This window comes from Anas platyrhynchos, chromosome 4, assembly GCF_047663525.1.
Source record: "Anas platyrhynchos isolate ZD024472 breed Pekin duck chromosome 4, IASCAAS_PekinDuck_T2T, whole genome shotgun sequence".
Classification (NCBI taxonomy): domain Eukaryota; kingdom Metazoa; phylum Chordata; class Aves; order Anseriformes; family Anatidae; genus Anas; species Anas platyrhynchos.
In genome coordinates, this window is record NC_092590.1 from 15,152,706 (window position 1) to 15,171,733 (window position 19,028).

General features: G+C 43.5%; 1 protein-coding gene across 2 annotated transcripts in view; it reads left to right on the forward strand.

Moving 5' to 3' along the window:
- TNKS (tankyrase) overlaps window positions 1-19,028 on the forward strand; it is a 100,886-nt gene that overhangs the window by 37,405 nt on the left and 44,453 nt on the right. For both annotated transcript variants that reach the window (XM_072037055.1, XM_027455879.3), the window contains exons 4-5: window positions 10,928-10,964; window positions 11,843-11,918. In XM_072037055.1, coding sequence (XP_071893156.1) covers window positions 10,928-10,964; window positions 11,843-11,918 — 113 coding nt within the window. The remainder of the gene's footprint in view (window positions 1-10,927; window positions 10,965-11,842; window positions 11,919-19,028) is intronic.

Here is a 19,028-nt window from a genome sequence, read left to right on the forward strand (position 1 = left end):
GGATTTATGCAGAGAGCTGGACTCTGTCAAACACACACTTTGCTTTATTTCAGTTCCTGCCAGCAGGAGAGAAGGGAGGCAGAGTCTTGAGACCTCCCCAGTGAATAGCCGAGAGCCCATTCTGTTCCAATCTATTCTTTTTTAATAAATTCCAGCCTATAATAATATTTTTATAAAAGCCATTTCTTGATGGCCATATTACTCCTGCTACTTCATTGTAGTAATAACAGTAATTACTACTCTAACAGACGCTGCTTAGAGGATTAAGCACCATCACTCCTCCAGTTAAATATTACTTTCTTCTGCAGTCAATGACATGCCCAAAGTCATATGCAGATTGGCGTGCATTCTGCTCCCAACTCCTCTTGCTAATTTTAGGATCTGTAGTGTTTTGTCCCAGATGTAAGGCACTGTATAGGCTGCCGTGGCGTCTTGGTTTGACATCTGCTGTTCCACAGAGCAGGCAGGAGCGGCCTCGTTTCGAAGCATGGCCATTTTGAGTTGACCTCTTTTGGGAAGGACTTCCTCCCGTGGCCAGGCTATTGCAGAAATGAATGCAAGGAGTCAGGATTTCAGCTTTCCTTTGCCTGAAGGATAAATTGCACCTGCTAAAGACAAGTCTGTGCTGAAATTGAACAGGTAATCTGGTGCTGAGAGACTGCTGGTTAGCTGAACCACCCAAAAAATTGTGTGTCTGTTTTGAAGTGGTAGAGAAACTTAGTTTTTCATAGTAGCTATGCATTTGAAATACTATGGCTCAAAACAGCCCCAGCAAGATGTTATTTTCTCAGTGATATACTATTTCCTATGGGCTTTAATGTTAGTCCCTTGTCCTTAGAAATGAGGAGACATTTCCTCTCAGAAAGAGCAGTCAGGCACTGGGACAGGTTGCCCAGGGAGGTGGTGGAGTCACCGTCCCTGGGGGTGTTCAAGGAGAGGTTGGACGTGGTGCTTGGGGAAAGGGTTTAGTGGGTGACAGTGGTAGGATGGGGATGGTCGGCCCAGAAGGGAAAAAAGGGAGAAAACTGCTGAGCAACAGCTGCTGAAAGAGTGAGGATCGAGAAGCAGCCCTGCAGCCCCGAAGTGAGTGCAGCGGGAGGGCAGGAGGTGCTGCAAGCAGGCAGCAGCAGTTCCCCTGCGGCCTGTGGAGAGGCCCCTGGTGGAGCAGGCTGTCCCCCTGCAGCCCATGGGTCCCACATGGAGCAGATCTCCACGCTGCAGCACCCCCATGGGTGGAGGAGCCCCCGGTGGAGCAGGTGGATGTGGCCTGGAGGAGGCTGCGGCCCATGGAGAGCCCCCGCAGGAGCAGGCCCCGGGCCGGAGCTGCAGCCCGTGGAGAGGAGCCCATGCAGGAGCAGGGGTCTGGGGGGAGCTGCTGCCTGTGGCAGTTTGCTCCAGGGGAATGGACCCTATGGGATGGAGCCGTGTGGGAGCAGTGCTTGAAGAGAACGCAGCAGAAGAAATAAGCTGTTTTCATAGTGCATCCTGTTCAAGAGCTAGCTCTCTCCCCCGTCCTTCTAAACAACCTCAAACAGGGAAATTATTTGATTCCCCCCTAAGAGTCTTTAAAGAAAAATCATATAAATGCCTGTTTACTATTGACACAAACCATGAGAGAAAACTAGCAAGAAAAATACATAACCTCAGCAAAACTATGTTGTATGAAAGCAAGCTCCAAAAATATATGCTTCACCATCCAGTCATTCTCTGAGGAGAACTCTGCAGTCAACATGAGCAGACTACATTTTGCAAACTCTGATTTTCCCATGGTAAATAAAACATGCCAGCTACCTGGGGGTACGGCACCTGAAAATCTATAGATTGATTCAAAACATGAGCATTTATCTTAACAACAACAAAAAAGAAATCTATGTGCTCATATACAGAAAACATTATGAATTTTGTACCAACAATTTGCACAGCTTTAACGGTATTTTTTTCCTAGTACATTAATACAAGACATGTGGCACGTATGTGCCAACCTGTGTTTTTATTAATTTTAAATGTCTGAACAATGCAGTCATTCCTCTGTAACCTCATACCTAAACGTATATGACAAGCTTGAGAAAACAAAAGCTGCCACCTCCTACAAATGCACTTCTGTTGCCACACTTGTCCTGTGTCATTTACTCTGGAGGGAATTCAGTCCTAGTTAAATCATTTCTGTACCTCCCAGAGAAAAACACAAAGCACTTCCAGCATCTCTAGCCCACAGAGTAGCAAGCAGAAGGCAGGAAAAAGACAAGTGAGAGGAGCTGTGCCACCTCTGCTGGCAGCATCGCCGAGGATAAGCAGCAAGTGAATCAGCACAACCCCCAACAAACCGATGACCATGATCACTCTGCTGCCTCTGTGCCAGCTGCTTCTGTCAGAGACTCCTCAGCCTGGTCTCTCTCGTGCATCTCTGCAGTCACCACCAAACCCACTTGTGCATCTTCAACTCTCCAGAGAAAAATTTCAGGGGCAACCTAGTCACATTCTAGAAAGACGTAATTCTTTGTGAATAGAGGAAACAAGGCAAACCAGTCTCTCACACAGCAATGAACTCATCTGTATCTGGGAAGCTAAAGAAAATTACAGTACAACATTATCTTCATTACCAAAAGCACAGGTATCATTAAAAGGAGAAGAAAAAAAAAGAAGTCAACTTACTTTTATGTTATTCTTCAGCAAAGTACAGCAAGTAAATTCTTACCAAAAGAAAGTCGAGACAGAAATAACAGAGTTTATACGGAGAACAATTTTGTCATACCGAACAGGAAAGTAACGTGCCAACAGTTCATTTCAAATATTTAAAAAAATATGCATATTCTCCACAATAAATATTTTCCCTGTGTTAACATGCTTTTATTTCCTAATTAGAGCCAAAAGACGGTTGGAAAATAAGGAACAGCCAGGTACAGTTTGGAGGAGAGAGGAGGAAGCAACACAAACAGGAGAAACCTGTAATTGCCGTCCAGCTGCAAAACCATGAGCTGATTGCCAGTGCAGAAACCGGGTGGGATGGATCACCAACTGGAGCGCTGCAGCTGGTGGGTGCAAACTCTTCTGGAGGGACCGGAATAGTGTTTGCAGAATAGGACCTAGGATATGGGATCGGTTGGGAAACTGCCCTCAGAGACAAAGAAGCAAATGAGAGCTGGGAGACACTTAAAAAATGTTTTTCTTAGGGCACAAGAGCTCTTAATCCTGACACGCAAGAAGTTGGGCAGGGGAAGCAGAAGACCAGCTTGGCTAAGTCGAGACCTCTCAGGCAAACCAAGGCACAAAACCAAAATGCACAGGCAGTGGAGACGGGGTATTCCTCCTGAGAAGGTTATAGGGACATGGCCCACGACTGCAGGGAGGGGATCAGGAAGGCCAAGGAACTCAAACTTGGCTTAAGATATTAAAAAAAAAATAACGGAAGTTTTCTGTAAGTATGTAGGACAACAAAGGAAGATAAAAGTACCTGTTCTCCCCCAACGTGTGAAAGAGGAGACCTGGCTACAACGGACATGGAGAAGGTACTCTGTGACTTTTTTTCCCCTCAGTATTCACTAGCAAGTGCTCTGGCCATACCAATCAAGTTGCAAAATCCAAACGGTGGACTAGGAGAATGAAGAACCATCCACTGGAGGAGAAGATCAGGTTTAAGACCATCTAACCTGAAGGTGCACAAGTCCACAGGACATGATGAAATACATCCACAGGTCCTGAAGGAACTGGTGGATGAAGTTGCTAAGCCACCATCCATCGCATTTGAGAAGTCTATATATAAAAAAAATATATAAAAAAATCCATGCAAGAGTTAACACGGGTTTTCTCTGTTGTGGCCTAGTGTATTTTTTTAGTAAGGGCTAACTCAGCATTATTACTCCTTACAGAGAGCATGCGCCATCAAGAAGAAATAATATCTTCACCACCACCAGCTTAGGTCTCTTGCTTATGTAGTAACTGAGAAATTTCCATTTTTTTTCCCATCCTCTGAGTATATCTCAGCAAAGCAGGGCAAAGACAGGTTATAAAAGAACTGTGTCTATCTTCACAGGTTTCGGCAATGGAAACTGCCAGAGAGAGGTCATTGTCATTGGATCGCAGCCCGTGTTCAAACATAAAATCGTGCCATTGCAAGAGTTCTAGCATATGCTTCTAGCATAAGAGGCTTTACTGCACTTGAAATGTTTCTGCATTTGGGTAAAGGACACAAGCAAGGCAAGGAAATATTCAAAGGGAGTGAGTACTAGCAGGTTTTGTTTTCCCTTCCTCTGTGTAACAGTCATACCGATAGTTCTCAGCCCTGGCAGGGGACTGTGTAGGAGTCATCAAGCAGCGTAAAGGCAGTTTGTCTTTGTTTTTGTTGATGCAGTTCTTCCATTTGCCATTTTGGCCCAAATAGAAGACTGTGCTTAGGTATGGAAGTACTCAGCATCCCTGAATGCACAGATGGTGCTGCACGATAAAATTCCCCTCTAAGTATCAGTGGTGTCATCTGACAACCTGAACCACCCTCGGACATACGGTGCTTCCAGGTTTTAGGGAGGGATGCCTGGCCAGCAGTTAAGTAGCAGGGGCTCAGCAAAGTCATACCTGTCCTTTCCTTCCCTTTTTTCTCACCTACAAGATACTGCTCCTAACCCTAGCAAGGAGAGAAAAAGCAAAGACAGAGTGGTAAGGTAAGGCCACGTATGGTAAGGAATGACAATGCACATAATGTACATCAGCCAGAAATTATTTTTCCCCCTGACCTGCTAGCTCTTCAAGAGGGAAACATTCATCTACCATCTTGCAGTTGTGGGCACGGACAAAAGCAGGAGAACTCTTGAGACAAAACTACCTTTTTCCTGCCAATGATGAGGAACAGGTTTTCCTGCAAAGCTCAACATGATTTCAAGAGAAAAAAAGATCCAGGAAAAGACAAGATTTACTGACTAATTAGACCAACAATTTCCAGAACACTCAGGAGAGTTCTCATCTAATTCCCTGAAGATACTGCAACATTTGAAAACAAACTCTTAAAATAATTATCTTCAGCATTTGCAGATAAAACCTACAAGGAGTTGCAATGCTGTGCTGGTTTTACCCTGCTGGGCAGCTGAACTGCACCATAGCTGCTCTCTCACTCCCCCTCCTTAAAGAGGAGGGCTCCTCCACCCATGGGGGGGCTGCAGCGTGGAGATCTGCTCCATGTGGGACCCATGGGCTGCAGGGGGACAGCCTGCTCCACCAGGGGCCTCTCCACAGGCTGCAGGGGAACTGCTGCTGCATACCTGGAGCACCTCCTGCCTTCCTGCTACACCCACGTAGGGGCTGCAGGGCTGGTGCTCACTCCTTATTCTTCCAGCTGTTGTTGTGCAGCAGTTTTTTTCTCTGTCTTAAATATGTTCTCACAAAGACACAACATCACTTTTTGGCTCAGCTCTGGCCAGCAGCAGGTCCCTTTGGAGCCAGCTGAAACTGGCCCTTCTCTAATGTGGAGCAGTTTTGGGAGTCTTCTCACAGAGGCCACCCCTGCAGCCCCCTGCTACCAAAATCTTGCTAAGGAAACACACTACAAACATTAACCCTAAGCAAATGAGAAGTAACAGAGGTTGACCAGAAGACCTCCAAAAGTCCCTTCCAATCTCAACCGTTCTGTGACTCTGTAGTATTCACAAATCATCTTTATGCAGGCTGTGGCCAGTTGCACGTTGATCTGTCCTAGGTCCTTCTGTCACAGGTCTCTAAGGCAGGGTGCCATTAGCTGGTGTTTTCACTGTTTATCAGTACCCTGGGGATTTATGCGTGCAATTGTGATTCTATATTGCATGCAAATTGTTTATCCTATCTAGTTTTTCAGTTTGATTAAAAATCTTTTCATCAATTTCTCACCGTTTTTTTTTTTTTTGGTGTAGTGTTGGATACTGATGGCTTTATTTAACGTGTGACATTAATTTTTAGGGAGTCGTCCTCACTGTGGAAAACACACGGTAGCATGATAAAGCAAAAGCTGCTTTGTCCAGGTTGTTTCAGTTCCAGTTGGTTTCTGTGTTAGCTGACATGTTGGAGGGGAGGAACAGAGAGAGCTCCCTTACCTTGTTCCTTGGCATAGGAGCATTGTGAAAAGCACTGTCAGTGTGTGCCATTCGGATTGCTTCTGCAGTTTGCAGTAATCAGGTGAAATTTCAGCACTTCTGGCGGAGAGTTAAAGCAGAATCTCTACTCTGCTTCAGGACTGATCTGCTATGTTAGGCTTTTCCAGAATTTGGGATTTGCCTTTCTCAAATGTGCATACATGACTGTGATATCTTGGATTCATCTGGTAAGTTGAAAATGTAAAAGCTTCTACTGAATTAAAGCTGGGAGTAGCTTATTCCTTGCAGCTCTTCAGCACTGAAGTTGTTTGTGCTGTATTGAGATTGTCAGTGTGGCCCAGCTGTGATGACCGTGTGGCACCAGTTGCCACGTGGTTAGGCAGGAAGATGTGATCTCTAAGATGGGAGGCAGGAGGAGCAGGTTGGTAGCAGAGGAGAGCTCGTGGAGTCTAACTGCAAAAGGCTGCTTGTGCTTCCCTGGCTGCAACTGCTATCATTAAGCCCACAAACACAAAAGAAACACCTGAGGAAATATGTAAGGAGCCCATAAAGCTTTCAGCCTGTCACTGTTGATACACGGCTGTCTAGAGAAGAGTCTAGAAGCTACCTCATGTTAGATAAGGGCTGGTTTCAGACTGCTGCAAAGGGATCCACTGCTGGCCAGGGCTGAGCCAATGAGCAACACTGTTCTGAGAGAGTATATTAAAGAAAGGCGAAAAAATGTGGCACAACAGCAGCTGGGAGAGCGAGGAGTGAGCAGCAGCCCTGCAGCCCCCAGGTGAGTGCAGCAGGAGGTGCTGCAGGCAGGCAGCAGCAGTTCCCCTGCGGGCTGTGCAGGGAGAGGCCCCTGGTGGAGCAGGCTGTCCCCCTGCAGCCCGTGGGTCCCACATGGAGCAGACTCCAAGCCAGACCTGTAGCCTGTGGAGAGGAGCCCACGCAGGAGCAGGTGATCTGTTCGGATCTGCTGCCCATGGGGAACCCACATCGGAGCTGCCCAGCTGAGTGAAACCACCACAACTGGTTGGCTGTGGTTACCTGCGGTGGCCTCCTGGTTCCAGCATCAGCAGAGCAGTGGTTTGATCTGGAGCTAGGAGCAAGCTGAAGACTGAAAGGTTTAAAGGATGCTGAGCAAGCTGTAAGGAATGAGCTCAGTCAGGTGCTGTGAACAGCAGACAGTGAGTATTTTGCCTGACAAGATTGTTGCCCAGAGAGGTTGTGGAGTCTCCTTCTCTGGAGATATTCAAGACCCACCTGGATGCCATGCTACGCAGTGTGCTCAAGGTGACCCTGCTTGGCAGGGAGGTTGGACTTTTTTTGATGATCTTCAGAGGTCCCTTCCAACCTTGGCCATTCTGTGATTCTGTGAAGACGATGAGCAGCTCTGTCTGCTCCCCATTTTATGCCTCTTCAGAGACTCACAGAGCGACCATCTGTGGGCTACCCAGCGAGAGGAGGCGAACAGGACCAACGCTCTTCTTGTGGGCTGCCAGGCTAAGCCACAACCCTTCTGGATTTCTGCTGGGTTCTTCCAAACCAAGAGCAAAGGCAGGCCAGGCAACTTCTCACCTGCACAGCATGGCATGTGGAGTACATGCTTGGCAGGATGTCCTTGGGCTTACCACCACACATAGAAAGGAAACCCTGATTTGTGCTGTGGTGGAAGGGCCAGATAGCAAATAGGTGAGAATTGTTTGCATTGTATTTGTTGAATTGCGGTTTTGGTCTTGTGTGGCGGGGTCTAAACAACATTAACTTTCACACCTCTGGCAGACAATATTTGTGCCATCCCAAATACCTCTGCCAAAAATCCTCTGTATTAACGCTGTGATTGCAGGGATGTTTTTCTCTTTGTTACTCTCTCAATCAAGTTAGCAATTACTAAGAGATTTGAAAGAGAAGTTCAGGCTGTTACCTGCGCTTTGTTCTGAAGATGCCCTTCTACAAATCGACAGACCCTAACCTGCAGAAAGGAGCTCAGTAAGAGATGTTATTACTTTGGTTCGAGTCAAGCAGTTTGACATTCTTTGAGCAGAAGTACTGCTTGAGGATGATAGTCTGTATTCGTGTACTTAGCTCCGAATTAGAAATTCATCTCAGCCATAACCACGCATGGTTTGTTTTCAAATGCTTTGAAAATGAATGTTTTATTAGGTAGCTGTGGCCAAATGCTGCAGGATGGCCTTTGATAGGCTTCATCGCTAAGTGACTGTAGCCGTGTTGGCAGAGCCCTCTGGTGGGAGCACAGCCTGTGCCAGGAGAAGCTGGGTTTGCAGGCAGAGCCACCCACTTCTCCCAAATGCCACGAACCAGCCTTCTCTCTGCTTGGTGGCATCCCACCAGCTGTTTGCAAAGTGGCCAGGGGCTTCCCCTTCATCCAGCTCCTAGCCAGGAGCTTCAGAAATGCAGAGCCCTGCAGATTTTTTTATCAAATTGGTGGTGCAACCGGAGGTACGAGTGCCTGTATCATTTTAGGTATTGCTCTGCAAAATGCTGACAGCTCTTAGAGAGTAACAAAGTTGGCCAATTACAAGATAATGTTTTCCTAATCCGGATCACAGTGTAGGAGAGCTCTGATGGATTTCAGCATCCGTTTGTATGAATTTCAACAGTATCTGTAAATACTTTTTTTTCTACCTCGAAGTAAAAGTGACCGATTTACTTAGGCATGCAACAGGACGTTTTGGAGCCAAGAAGCACAGCCTTCCATTTCTTTCGGTCAGTGACGCTTTCAACAAGCAGGGTCTTTGAGGAAAGGGCTTTTGTGTAGCACCTTATTGAGCAGGGAGGAAAAATGGTATTATACTTGTCTAATACAGTAGTATTCAAAAGCCTGGTTAGAACTGCTAAATGCACTGCCAAACCCGAATCTGTAAACAGGCCTTTTAATCCGATTAGGTCCCTGAAGTGTTGATATAATATAGGCCAATAACTCTCCTGCAGGAAATCCAGCTGTTTAAGATTGTTGCACGAGTAATGCAGTAGTAATAAAACGTCTTTTTTTTTTTCCCTTAGTCACATGCTGGCCAGAGCTTTTCATTCAGCATTGATTTGAAACACTCACAGCTGTGCCCAGTATTTTATCTTCATTAAAATAAAAAAGAGGAACACACACAGAGGGGCTCGAACAGGTAGCTACCTGTGGTGGGCAGGAACCCCCCTGAGGAAGCTGGAGAGAAGCACTAAGACTAACACCTGACACATTTTGGGGTAATTTGACCTCTTGCACCATCCAGCGTTCCCTAAGAAATACATATAAATTCTTCCAAAAGCTCATCACGGCCTGCACTTGCAGTGCCAGCTCCAGTTTTTCACCTTCATGTGCTGCACTGCTGGGGTTCAGCAACGTGTAACCGCTCCGTGAAGACAGCCCTCACACGCAGCATGGCGTGGTGGAACTCCTTGCTGCGTGTCGTCGTGAATTCCCAATGCTGATATTTGCTGCAGAAAGCAATTAAATGGTATCATCCATCGGTGCTGCTGGCTGCAGGCACTGCCTTTGTCTGAGAATTCCTCAGGGGCAGAGGGGATGGGAGGTACATCACCTTACCCTGGGGTGAAGGCAGGATGCTGAACGAAACAGGGCTGCTCGAGGCCCTCAGGAGGGCTGCTTTCGGTGTTGGCTTTCTCTCCTGGTGATAGCTGGAGCTGTGCTGGGGGTAATCCCAATGAAGGAAGGCTCTGACCCTCCTCCTGCAGCCTCCAAAGCTTTACTGAGGAATATTTTATCAGAGGGGCTTTCCTGGTTACCTGGAGTCCCATGGCCTGACTGCCTTCCCTGCCTGTAACGCATGGCACACTGGATTCTTATTACAAATACACATAAGAGGCAACACAAAGTGTTTATTTTATCATCTTTCTTACAGGACAGCCTCATCTTCCTGTTGTTCTTACAGCATTGTGATTAGCAGCTTCAGTTCTCTGGCAGGTGTTAATACGGTATGCTTCTCAAGCCCTCCATGTTTTGGCTACTAGGACAGCCTCTGCTCTATGATTTTATGAAGCTACTTTTTCAGGAGCTGTTTTTCCAAATTCCAAATCGAAATTCTTAAATTTCAGTTTTTATTACGTGCCATCATATTTCAGCTTGGTAGAATACCGAATTATTTCCACAGGTTCATTTCCACGTGCTCTTTTTAAGCTATTTACGTTTAATAAACCTTTTTAAGATATTTAATTTTTGTTGTGGAAGCAACAACTTTCCTGAGCTGTCTGTTGTAGCTCAAAATTTCACAGGCAAACGTTGCTTTTGGTATTGCTCGTGGTTATCTCTCATCTCAGAGTCACGTAACAGCCTCTTGGAGAGTTCATCCCCTTTTGTCTGCGCCTTTTATTTCTAATGCACGCTTTCTTGGGAAGCGGCAGCCGATGCGATACTGGTGATTTTTCTAAATAATCGTTGCTCTTCTGAAGAAGTTGGAGAAGTTGAATATCGCCGTTCGAACGGGAGGTTCGGAGACGGGTAATTTGTACCTTTTAGCCAGCCGCGCTGCCTTGCTTTTGTCTCAGAATTTATTATGCTTCCCAAGTAGAATGTGACAGACTGAATAGGGCAGGGGGTGGGGACATTGTCTTCAGCTGACACACTGCTATCAGCGGGACTGTGTTCCTGGACGTAAGATTTTGCAGTCATTGGTTGTCCGAAGAAAGCCTTTCCATTTGAGGATTGGACCAGAAGATGCGTCAGTTTGCTGCCCGTCTCCAAGGTACTGGTGATGCTGCCTCCACAAGCTGGCTAACGTCACAGCTCCATCACCCAGCGGGGTGTGGGCTTTTTTTCTCCTCTCCTCTGTTTTAATTCTGTATTTGCTTCCTACTGCATTTCTTAATCTGTCTTCCGCCAAATGCTAACAGCATGATATTTTGCAATCATTTAGGTGAATACAAGAAGGACGAACTCCTGGAAGCTGCTAGGTGAGTGCTGCTTACAATACAGAGCATATTTTGGGGGTAGAAGCAGGAAAGGAAACGAGATTTTTTGAAACAGTGATGTTTTGTCATTGCTTTCCCATGGAATGATGCAAATAAGCCGCCTCATTAGCAGAAATCTCTTTGGACTTTATAGTCTGCTACAAATGGAAAAGCCCGTTTATGTAATTGAAATCCCCCCCCACGGTGGTTATAAGGTTAATACTGAGTTTTTGCTGTAAGCTGTTTAAATACTCTCTATCATTTTGAGACTGTTCTTTTTAGGGGCAAATTAAATAAAATTAGCCATTATCTTTTCTTCTTTTTTTTTTTTCTTCTTTTTTTTTTTCTTTTTGCTGCTACCTTAGGATATATTTTGAAAATAAGCTTTACCAGAACAGAACATATGGAAGCCCATACAAAAGGTGTAAAGTTCAGCCTTATATTCCGAAGATGCTTTCAGGCTTCCTTCTGACAGCACAAGACCATATTTACAGGCTGTTTACCCTTATAAAAAAAAAAAAATCAGGATATTGGCTTATAGTTATTTGGAATGTTATGGGTTGCATACAATGAAAATGTGTTTAATTCAGAACAAGCAGTTCAGCAAATGGCTTTCAGAGGATCTGTAAAATTAGATGAAGGAAATATAGGATGAGATTAAGGAAATAAAATAAGAGGTTTGTTTTTTTTTTATCATCTATTACAGTACTATTTCCTATAATTATGCTGGGTCTTGAAATGTGCAGAAAATCCATTTGACATTCTCCCTGGCAGAGTACAGATTTCAGTATATGATACTCTGATGTCCAGCTCTTTAGCAAAAATTTTGCAGAACACTGTCTTTTCCCCCCTTTTCCTAATTCCCTCCTCTCCATTTACAGGAGTGGTAATGAAGAAAAACTAATGGCTTTATTGACACCTTTAAATGTGAACTGCCATGCGAGTGATGGGCGCAAGGTAAGTTAATTCCTGTTTTTTATTCTGTTTTTTGAGAAACGCCAATTTAACCATATTGGGAAACATAGATGTATAAACCCAGACTGTGTAGGTGGGTGAACCCTAAGTGCTGTCTTTTCACCATGAAATTAAATGCTGGTGTACTAGACATTGGCAGCTGTGACAAACCAACAGTCAGCAGACATGGATTTTAAGTGTGTCTTTTCTTCTAAATGTCAGACCCCAGCTTACACGTAAAGTGCAACCACAGGATCTATTGTAACAAAACCAATATCTGCGGTTGCAGATGAATAAAATAGCTGAAAGAGGGAAGTTATTTGTGTTCGAATATTGTCTGGGTGAGGTGATTCTTATTCAGCTTAGCACCTAATGTGCTGGCACATAGACTAGCAGTGTGTTGATATGATTAACACCTTCTGCATTTTCTTAAATTTTACATTATTGTTTTGACTTTCTCTGTCAGGGACATTTAAATGAGTTAAATTAAGAATTAGGCTGAAACTGGAGGAGGGAAGAACACATGCAGTATGAAGTAGATCCTATGATTTGTGATGTTTGAGACATCAATATGCTGGACTGTCTAGACTGGTAAATTTACAGACGTTGTTTTTATTTATTTATTATTTATTTCTAAGTGTGCCAGAATGTTCCTAATCGGTGTCTGTTAAAAAGGTCTCTCACGCATAACAATACATCTCACTCTCAGAGAGAAATGGGAGTGTTTTCCTGCACAGCTTTTTATTTTCTGTGAAGGGTGTTGGAGCATAGTATGAACCTCTGCCCATTTTGGAGCTGTTGTGGAATAGCACAGTGCCACTGATGAGGGGAGCTGAAACCAGTTGATGCTGCCCTTTCATTAAAAGACACGTTGCAGATCATAAGGATGTATTTGTGAAAATAGTCTGACTTGTAATATGAGATGTTTTATCGAGTGTGATACCTGTAATACCCACTATGTGGAAGAAAACCTCGTTAGTTTTTAACTTGTTTATATTAATGGCTGATCAAAAGTTTCTGAATCTTCCAGGTTTTTAAAGCAATTAATTTTTTCATGTGGGGGGACAATCAATGAAGAAGGGCTTTATTTAGCGTGTCTGTGTTGGAGCTGATGGAATACTTCCAATATTTTAAGATTAAACATATTGCCTATAGTTCTTGGCTTCCTTTTTCTTTTTAAAAGAATTTTCTGTTCAAATGAGAATGCATTTGGTTATTAATAGTGCCCTGTGCTAGAATAATCAAGCACTGTGGTATACAGCAATGGATTGCTGTGTAATTGAGCCCCTCTAATTTCTGATCTAAGGCCAAAGGCAGAGTTGTGGTTTCTGTTGATAGGGAGAGGAAGCAGGCCTTGCCGATATGTCATCAAGAATAATTCACTCTAAAAAGAAAACAAAAGGCCTTAAAAAATCTTATTAAGCTAGGGGAAATTATATATGTATTATTGTGGCCTCTGAATTAGTTTCAAAATTTATGCCCAAAGCTCAGCAAGCGTATTGCTGTTAAAGCTAATCAATGTAGGCACTTCAATAATTTGTGTGTTTGGTTGTGCTGGTGATTTTAGCCACCTGGGTAGCCAAACTCCATCACAACCTCTTTCTTGCTCTCCCTCCTAAAAAGAAGAGGGGGAGAAGAAAGTATGCTGGAAGAAAAAAAAAGAAAGAAAGAAAAAAAAAGCTCTTAGGTTGACGTAAGGATAATTTAATTAAAGAGAAAAGAAAGGAGGGGGGAGGGGGGATGGCGAAACCAGCAAAGACTGCACAGAAGCACAGAGGAAGGAAAATTCTCTACTTCCCATCAGTAAGTGATGTTTGGCCATGTCCTAAGAAGCAGGGCCCTTTGCAGCCTACAGCTCGCCATTCTTGTCAATGAAGGTCTGCTGATGTAGCTGCCTCTGACCCTGATCTGCACTTGCTGAGAATATGTCTGTTTTGGAAGTTGTTTTTTGTATTCCTTGCTGTGTTTCAATATTGTTATTTTTTAAACTCGCATAACATGATTTTTTCTGATGGAGACACAGAGTCCTCCATTCCAAACATGATTGTTTTTCATAGTTATTTTTTGCAGATCCCTTGGTTTTCAAGCCTCAGACTTACCACAGACGTAGCACAGTGTCAGGGTGAGGAAGCACAGCCTCCATGAAGTGGTCTGAGCATCTCTGCACCATGTTTATTCTGCAGTGTAGACATACGCAGAAATTCCTGTTTGTTTCTTCTGCTTTTGCATTCCTCGGGCTTGCACATTTCTGAGACATCCAGCACTATTTTGCTAAGGGACCACTTTAGTTTTGTAGGTGAGAAAATTGAGTCCCAGTTGTGATTTTCTTCTGTATAACAGAACGTAGCAGCATTTTTCATTCTTGAGAGCTTGAATTTCTAGAAGTTGTCATCCAACAGCTAGAACTGCTGACAAAATAGCAGCACGGTCAGTAAATTGTTGGCCGTGGTATTGTCTACTTTATTGCTGTCTGCATTTTAGGAAATTCAGGAACTGAATTTCCTGTGTACCACATCTGCTGGGATAGCATGCTTCGTAGAACAGATGAAAGGAGTGGCAAACCAGGACTGTAGCTTGCTGGTCTGAAACCAGCTTGGGTTAAAAGTAACAAAGACGTACTGCATCGTGTGTGCTTCTTGCAGCCTTATTGAAATGTATTGATAGGCAGAGTGATTCCTAGTGGACAGGAGTCCATGCTGCTAAAACAGTTACAGCTGGTGCTGATAGCCATTGATCCACCCGTTAATTTAGCACAGAGGTCAATACTGGATTAGGAGTGGAATCCAATGTTTCTTCTTCCCCTCCAAGAGAAAGTTTGGACAGATTACATGAGCACTGTGGAGATGCTCACATTACTGAAGCTCTTCATCTGTTGTCTGAAGAGAGAATTCACTCTGTTGCTACTCTTGCAATTATTTTCTGGAGTGAAAAATGAAGGAGGAGTGTGTGCAAAGAGAGAGCAATTTTTATGCGTCAGCTAAAACATTACTGCATACCAAGGATCAATGTAATTTATGGAGTTTTGTTTTGATTTGATGACCAAGAAAAATAACCAATAATATCTCAGAGAAACAATTATTTAATTGAGCTAGGAAACTGATTTTGAGTAAGTATTGGCTTGTGTACATGGTGAATGAGGGCACAAATAATACTGCCCTTTTTTGAGCTATACAGTGCAGTGTATGCAAATGAAAGTGTTATGCAAGGGTGAAATGTCAAAAGAAATGTTTGTTTTCTTTCAACCAGTCAATTTGTTTGCTTTTTACAAAGCAATGCTTGAGCTAAATTACAATAGTTAATTTTAGTTAAAATAGTTATTTTACATCGTTTAGTCTTGTTTTGAGTTTTTCAAGAGGAGAGTGGGAAAAAAATGTTAGGGTGGAGTGTTACGTTTAACGTAAAATTTGCATTTTACATCATTTCTATTTACAGTGTTTTGTAAAGTATTTGCTCTGTCAAAATGGAACTTGTTTACACAAAATTCTCAAGAGTACATGCATATTCCTGATGGGTCTGAAATTTTTCTATGTCCCTCCTCTGAGCTCTGCCAAACTTTGTGTGGTATGTTGATGTAAAGACTTGTAGAAGACAAACTGCAGTATTGAACTTCATGGGAAAGCCCTCCAAGATCATCTGGTCCAACCATCCCCCTACCACCACTGTCACCCACTAACCCATGTCCCCAAGCACCACATCCAACCTTTCCTTGAACACCCCCAGGAACGGTGACTCCACCACCTCCCTGGGCAACCCGTCCCAGTGCCTGACTGCTCTTTCTGAGAGGAAATGTCTCCTAATTCCCAACCTGAAACTTCCCTGGCACAACTTGAGGCCATTGCCTCTCCCAGGTCCCTTTTCTCTTCCCAGTCTTCCAGCCACTCTGCCCCAAGCCTGTAGCACTGCATGGGGTTGTTGTGGCCAAAGTGCAGGCCCTGGCACTTGGCCATGTTGAACCTCATCCCATTGGCCTCTGCCCATTGATCCAACCTTGTGGTGAATTTTCCAGAAATGTTAAATATTGAATATTTTAAAACAACAGGTTCCTACCTGCTACTGGAAGCTGAAGCTATGTTTTTTTGCCACGTGAGCAATATTTCTGATATGTTACAACAGTCGCAGCATACCCGAACTCATAGGTAGTGTCAAGAGAAAGGCTTAAAATGAAATGTATCATGGTTGTTGTGTTGAATTAAGCTATCTCTCAGCCTGCTCATTTCCTTTGGGAAGCTGTTGTGAACCCTTGAAAGATGTCTCATGAAGAAATTGATATTGCATCCTTTTTCTTTTTTTTGAATACAGAACTGTCTGAGCTAGTAAAGGCACACTGGTTTTAGCAATTCAGATTAGAAATTTTCTCTACAGTGCAGCCTTCTCACATCATTTCTTAACAGCTTCCCAACATGAACTGTATCCAGCTGACATGGTAGCTATTAGTAACGGAAGGATAGATTTATTTATTTTAAGCTGGATTTTTGCTGGAATGTAGTGCCCTGCTCCTGTTCTCCATTATGCATACGGAGGTCACACTGGCACTAAAATACCTGTGTGTCAGTCACTAGGGCTTGTTTTCACAAATACGTCTGCAATTTGAATATGTGGTTTTCCTGTGCCTTGGTACCTTTGTGTTTTCCTCTAAGTACACTGCTGTAAGGTCAAGGAGAAGGCTTGAATGTAGAGTTTGAGGAATAAGTGCTGGTGTTCCTACCCTAGGCTTGATGTCAGTTTGTTGTGGTGGTGGTTGTGATTCATGATCATGTAGGAGCTGTCCACATGCCCTAAATGTTCTGCTTGGTGATCCATCCTCCTCCACGTGGATCTGAGTATGCGGCTCTGACTAATGTTGCTTCATTGTGTATTGCTGCCTTCAGAACATGCCTCTTCATAACCTTGTACACGCTCATATTTTGTAATCGAAGTTAAATAGAAACTTCTTCACGTAGGGGAACCCAACTCACCCGCTCAGGAGTTGCTCTAAAAGCAGTCAGTCTTGCTCTATCTGAAAGCTCATCTGTTTTACAACTAGGGCATATATCTAATATTTTGTGCTCTTTTGAGCACAGGACAAATATTTCCCTGTAAAATAGGCTATATCCTTCATGTTTTAAAAGTATTATTTGCATTGATCTCTGCAGCGACTTTTCGTGTTTACATTGGGTATGAACCACTTGAAAAAAGAGACTACCATGGTGTTACGTGTGAACAGCTTGTCTCACAAACTTGTTGGGCGTGAGGCAGAAATCATTACCAAAAAGCGGCACAGAATGTAAGTCCCCCCCACCTACATCGTTTTTCTTCCTGCAGCTTCTCTCCATGCCCAATTCCTTTGAAACTAGAATCTTAGAGATTTCTCCAAGTGAGTGAGGGAGCCTTTGGACAATGAGCCCATGGGGAAACAACATCTGCATTTATTTAATAAAAATTGTTTTTAAAGTGTGTGTGGCCCTACACAGAACACCAGTAGCAGGGCTTTGCATGAATGCTTTTGATGCATAGAAAATGCCTTTTGCATACGTTGGAGGCTTTAGCCCTTCATGTCATAAAGGATTTCAGGTTTCGTGTGCTCTGCCCTGGCCATGTTTATGGATAAAGAGTAGCAGATGTAAGAAATCCAACTGTAAGGAAGTCTGCAGTGCAGAGCTGTGCACCAGCAGCCTTGGTCTGAAGCATCCCCTGCTCAAGACCCTGTGCGTGTGCAATTAGTGGAGAGGATTGAGCACAATGTCCCCTCGGATCCTGCGGTGGGACCTCTCTGATAAGGGCTAACTCTCTGTTGGATGGAGGAACAGGTTCCTTCTCTTGCCTCCTCTGCTTCCTGCTCTGTATGTACAGTCAGCTTGATCAGCGTGTAAACTAAAGGCTGATTTAAAAACAGAAAATGAATTACATAAAAATTAGGTGAGTTACATCTCCTCTTACCAGAGAGTCTCCAATCCGCTGTTGGTGAGTGGATTTGCCAACCCATGTTTCAGAGTTCGTCCTGTTCTCAACCATTTTCAGGAAAAAATCTGCAGTTCAAAAGCAAATTGGTTTGCTTTCCGATTGTGAGTCAGTCAGTCAATGTTTTCACATGCTTTTACTTTGTAGTTATTAAGCCCAGAAACTTTAACAGCAGTTGAGATTCTCTTGTAATGAAGTTGTCTCTAGGAGCTGGGGGGTTGAAGAAAAATGCCATGTATGTCAGAAATATTGACATGCTCCTATTACCCTCTTTTATGTGTGATCCCAGCTTACTTAATCAGTCAAGCATGGTCAAAGTGGATAGCACAAGAATCCCTCCCCTAAATTTGTAAAAGTAGAAATGACTTGACTTCATTTCTATCCCTGGTGCTGCTTAATACCCTGCTTAGCCTAAGATGATATCTTCTGCATAACATGTAAAATTGATCTATCTACTCGAAGTTTCTGTTACAAGATCTTAAATATTTTCTTAATTATTTTAGATATTCCAATGAGTATCCCTTCTTGTGTTCTTCAGATAATATTAAAAATATAGTCCATCATGTCCAGGAAGAGAACTTCCACACTGGAAAACTGGAAGGAGAATGCTTACTTGGTAGTCATTCTCCATGTGTTGGTCTCTGTAAACCAGGAAATCTCATTTGTTAGGTCTTAATCAATGTGCTCTTCAGGAAACCTCCAAATTTATTAGCTATGCTCTTTTTTATTCCTGAGCTATTTCCCCTTGATGATTAGCTTCCCACAAGGGACAGCTTCTTGCCTTCTGCTATTATTCACCTACTGTTTAGAGAAAACAAGTCGGATTGGCAGATTTGGAAAGAGCCATTTAATATTTTATGTACCTTAACTAAATGCTTCAATCTGGATTTGGCTCTGTCTGCTCACAAGCATCCAGAAACCGAATAGCGATCATGTTTCTTCTATTAGGAGTTTGAGAGTTGAGTCCTTCCCTTCCAAGAGCCTGCTGAAGTTAATGTTTGAGTTGAAATTTGGAGGTTTGGTCTGTGGACTGTATGCGTTTGATTTCTGTATGTGGTTGACTACAGTGAACGCTGTAGATGCCATTTCTATTCTTGGTGTCAATTCCCTCTTGAGAGGTACTTGATCTTGAGAGTTACTGAGAAGTAAACCATGCTGCTTTCTCATTGTTCTCTT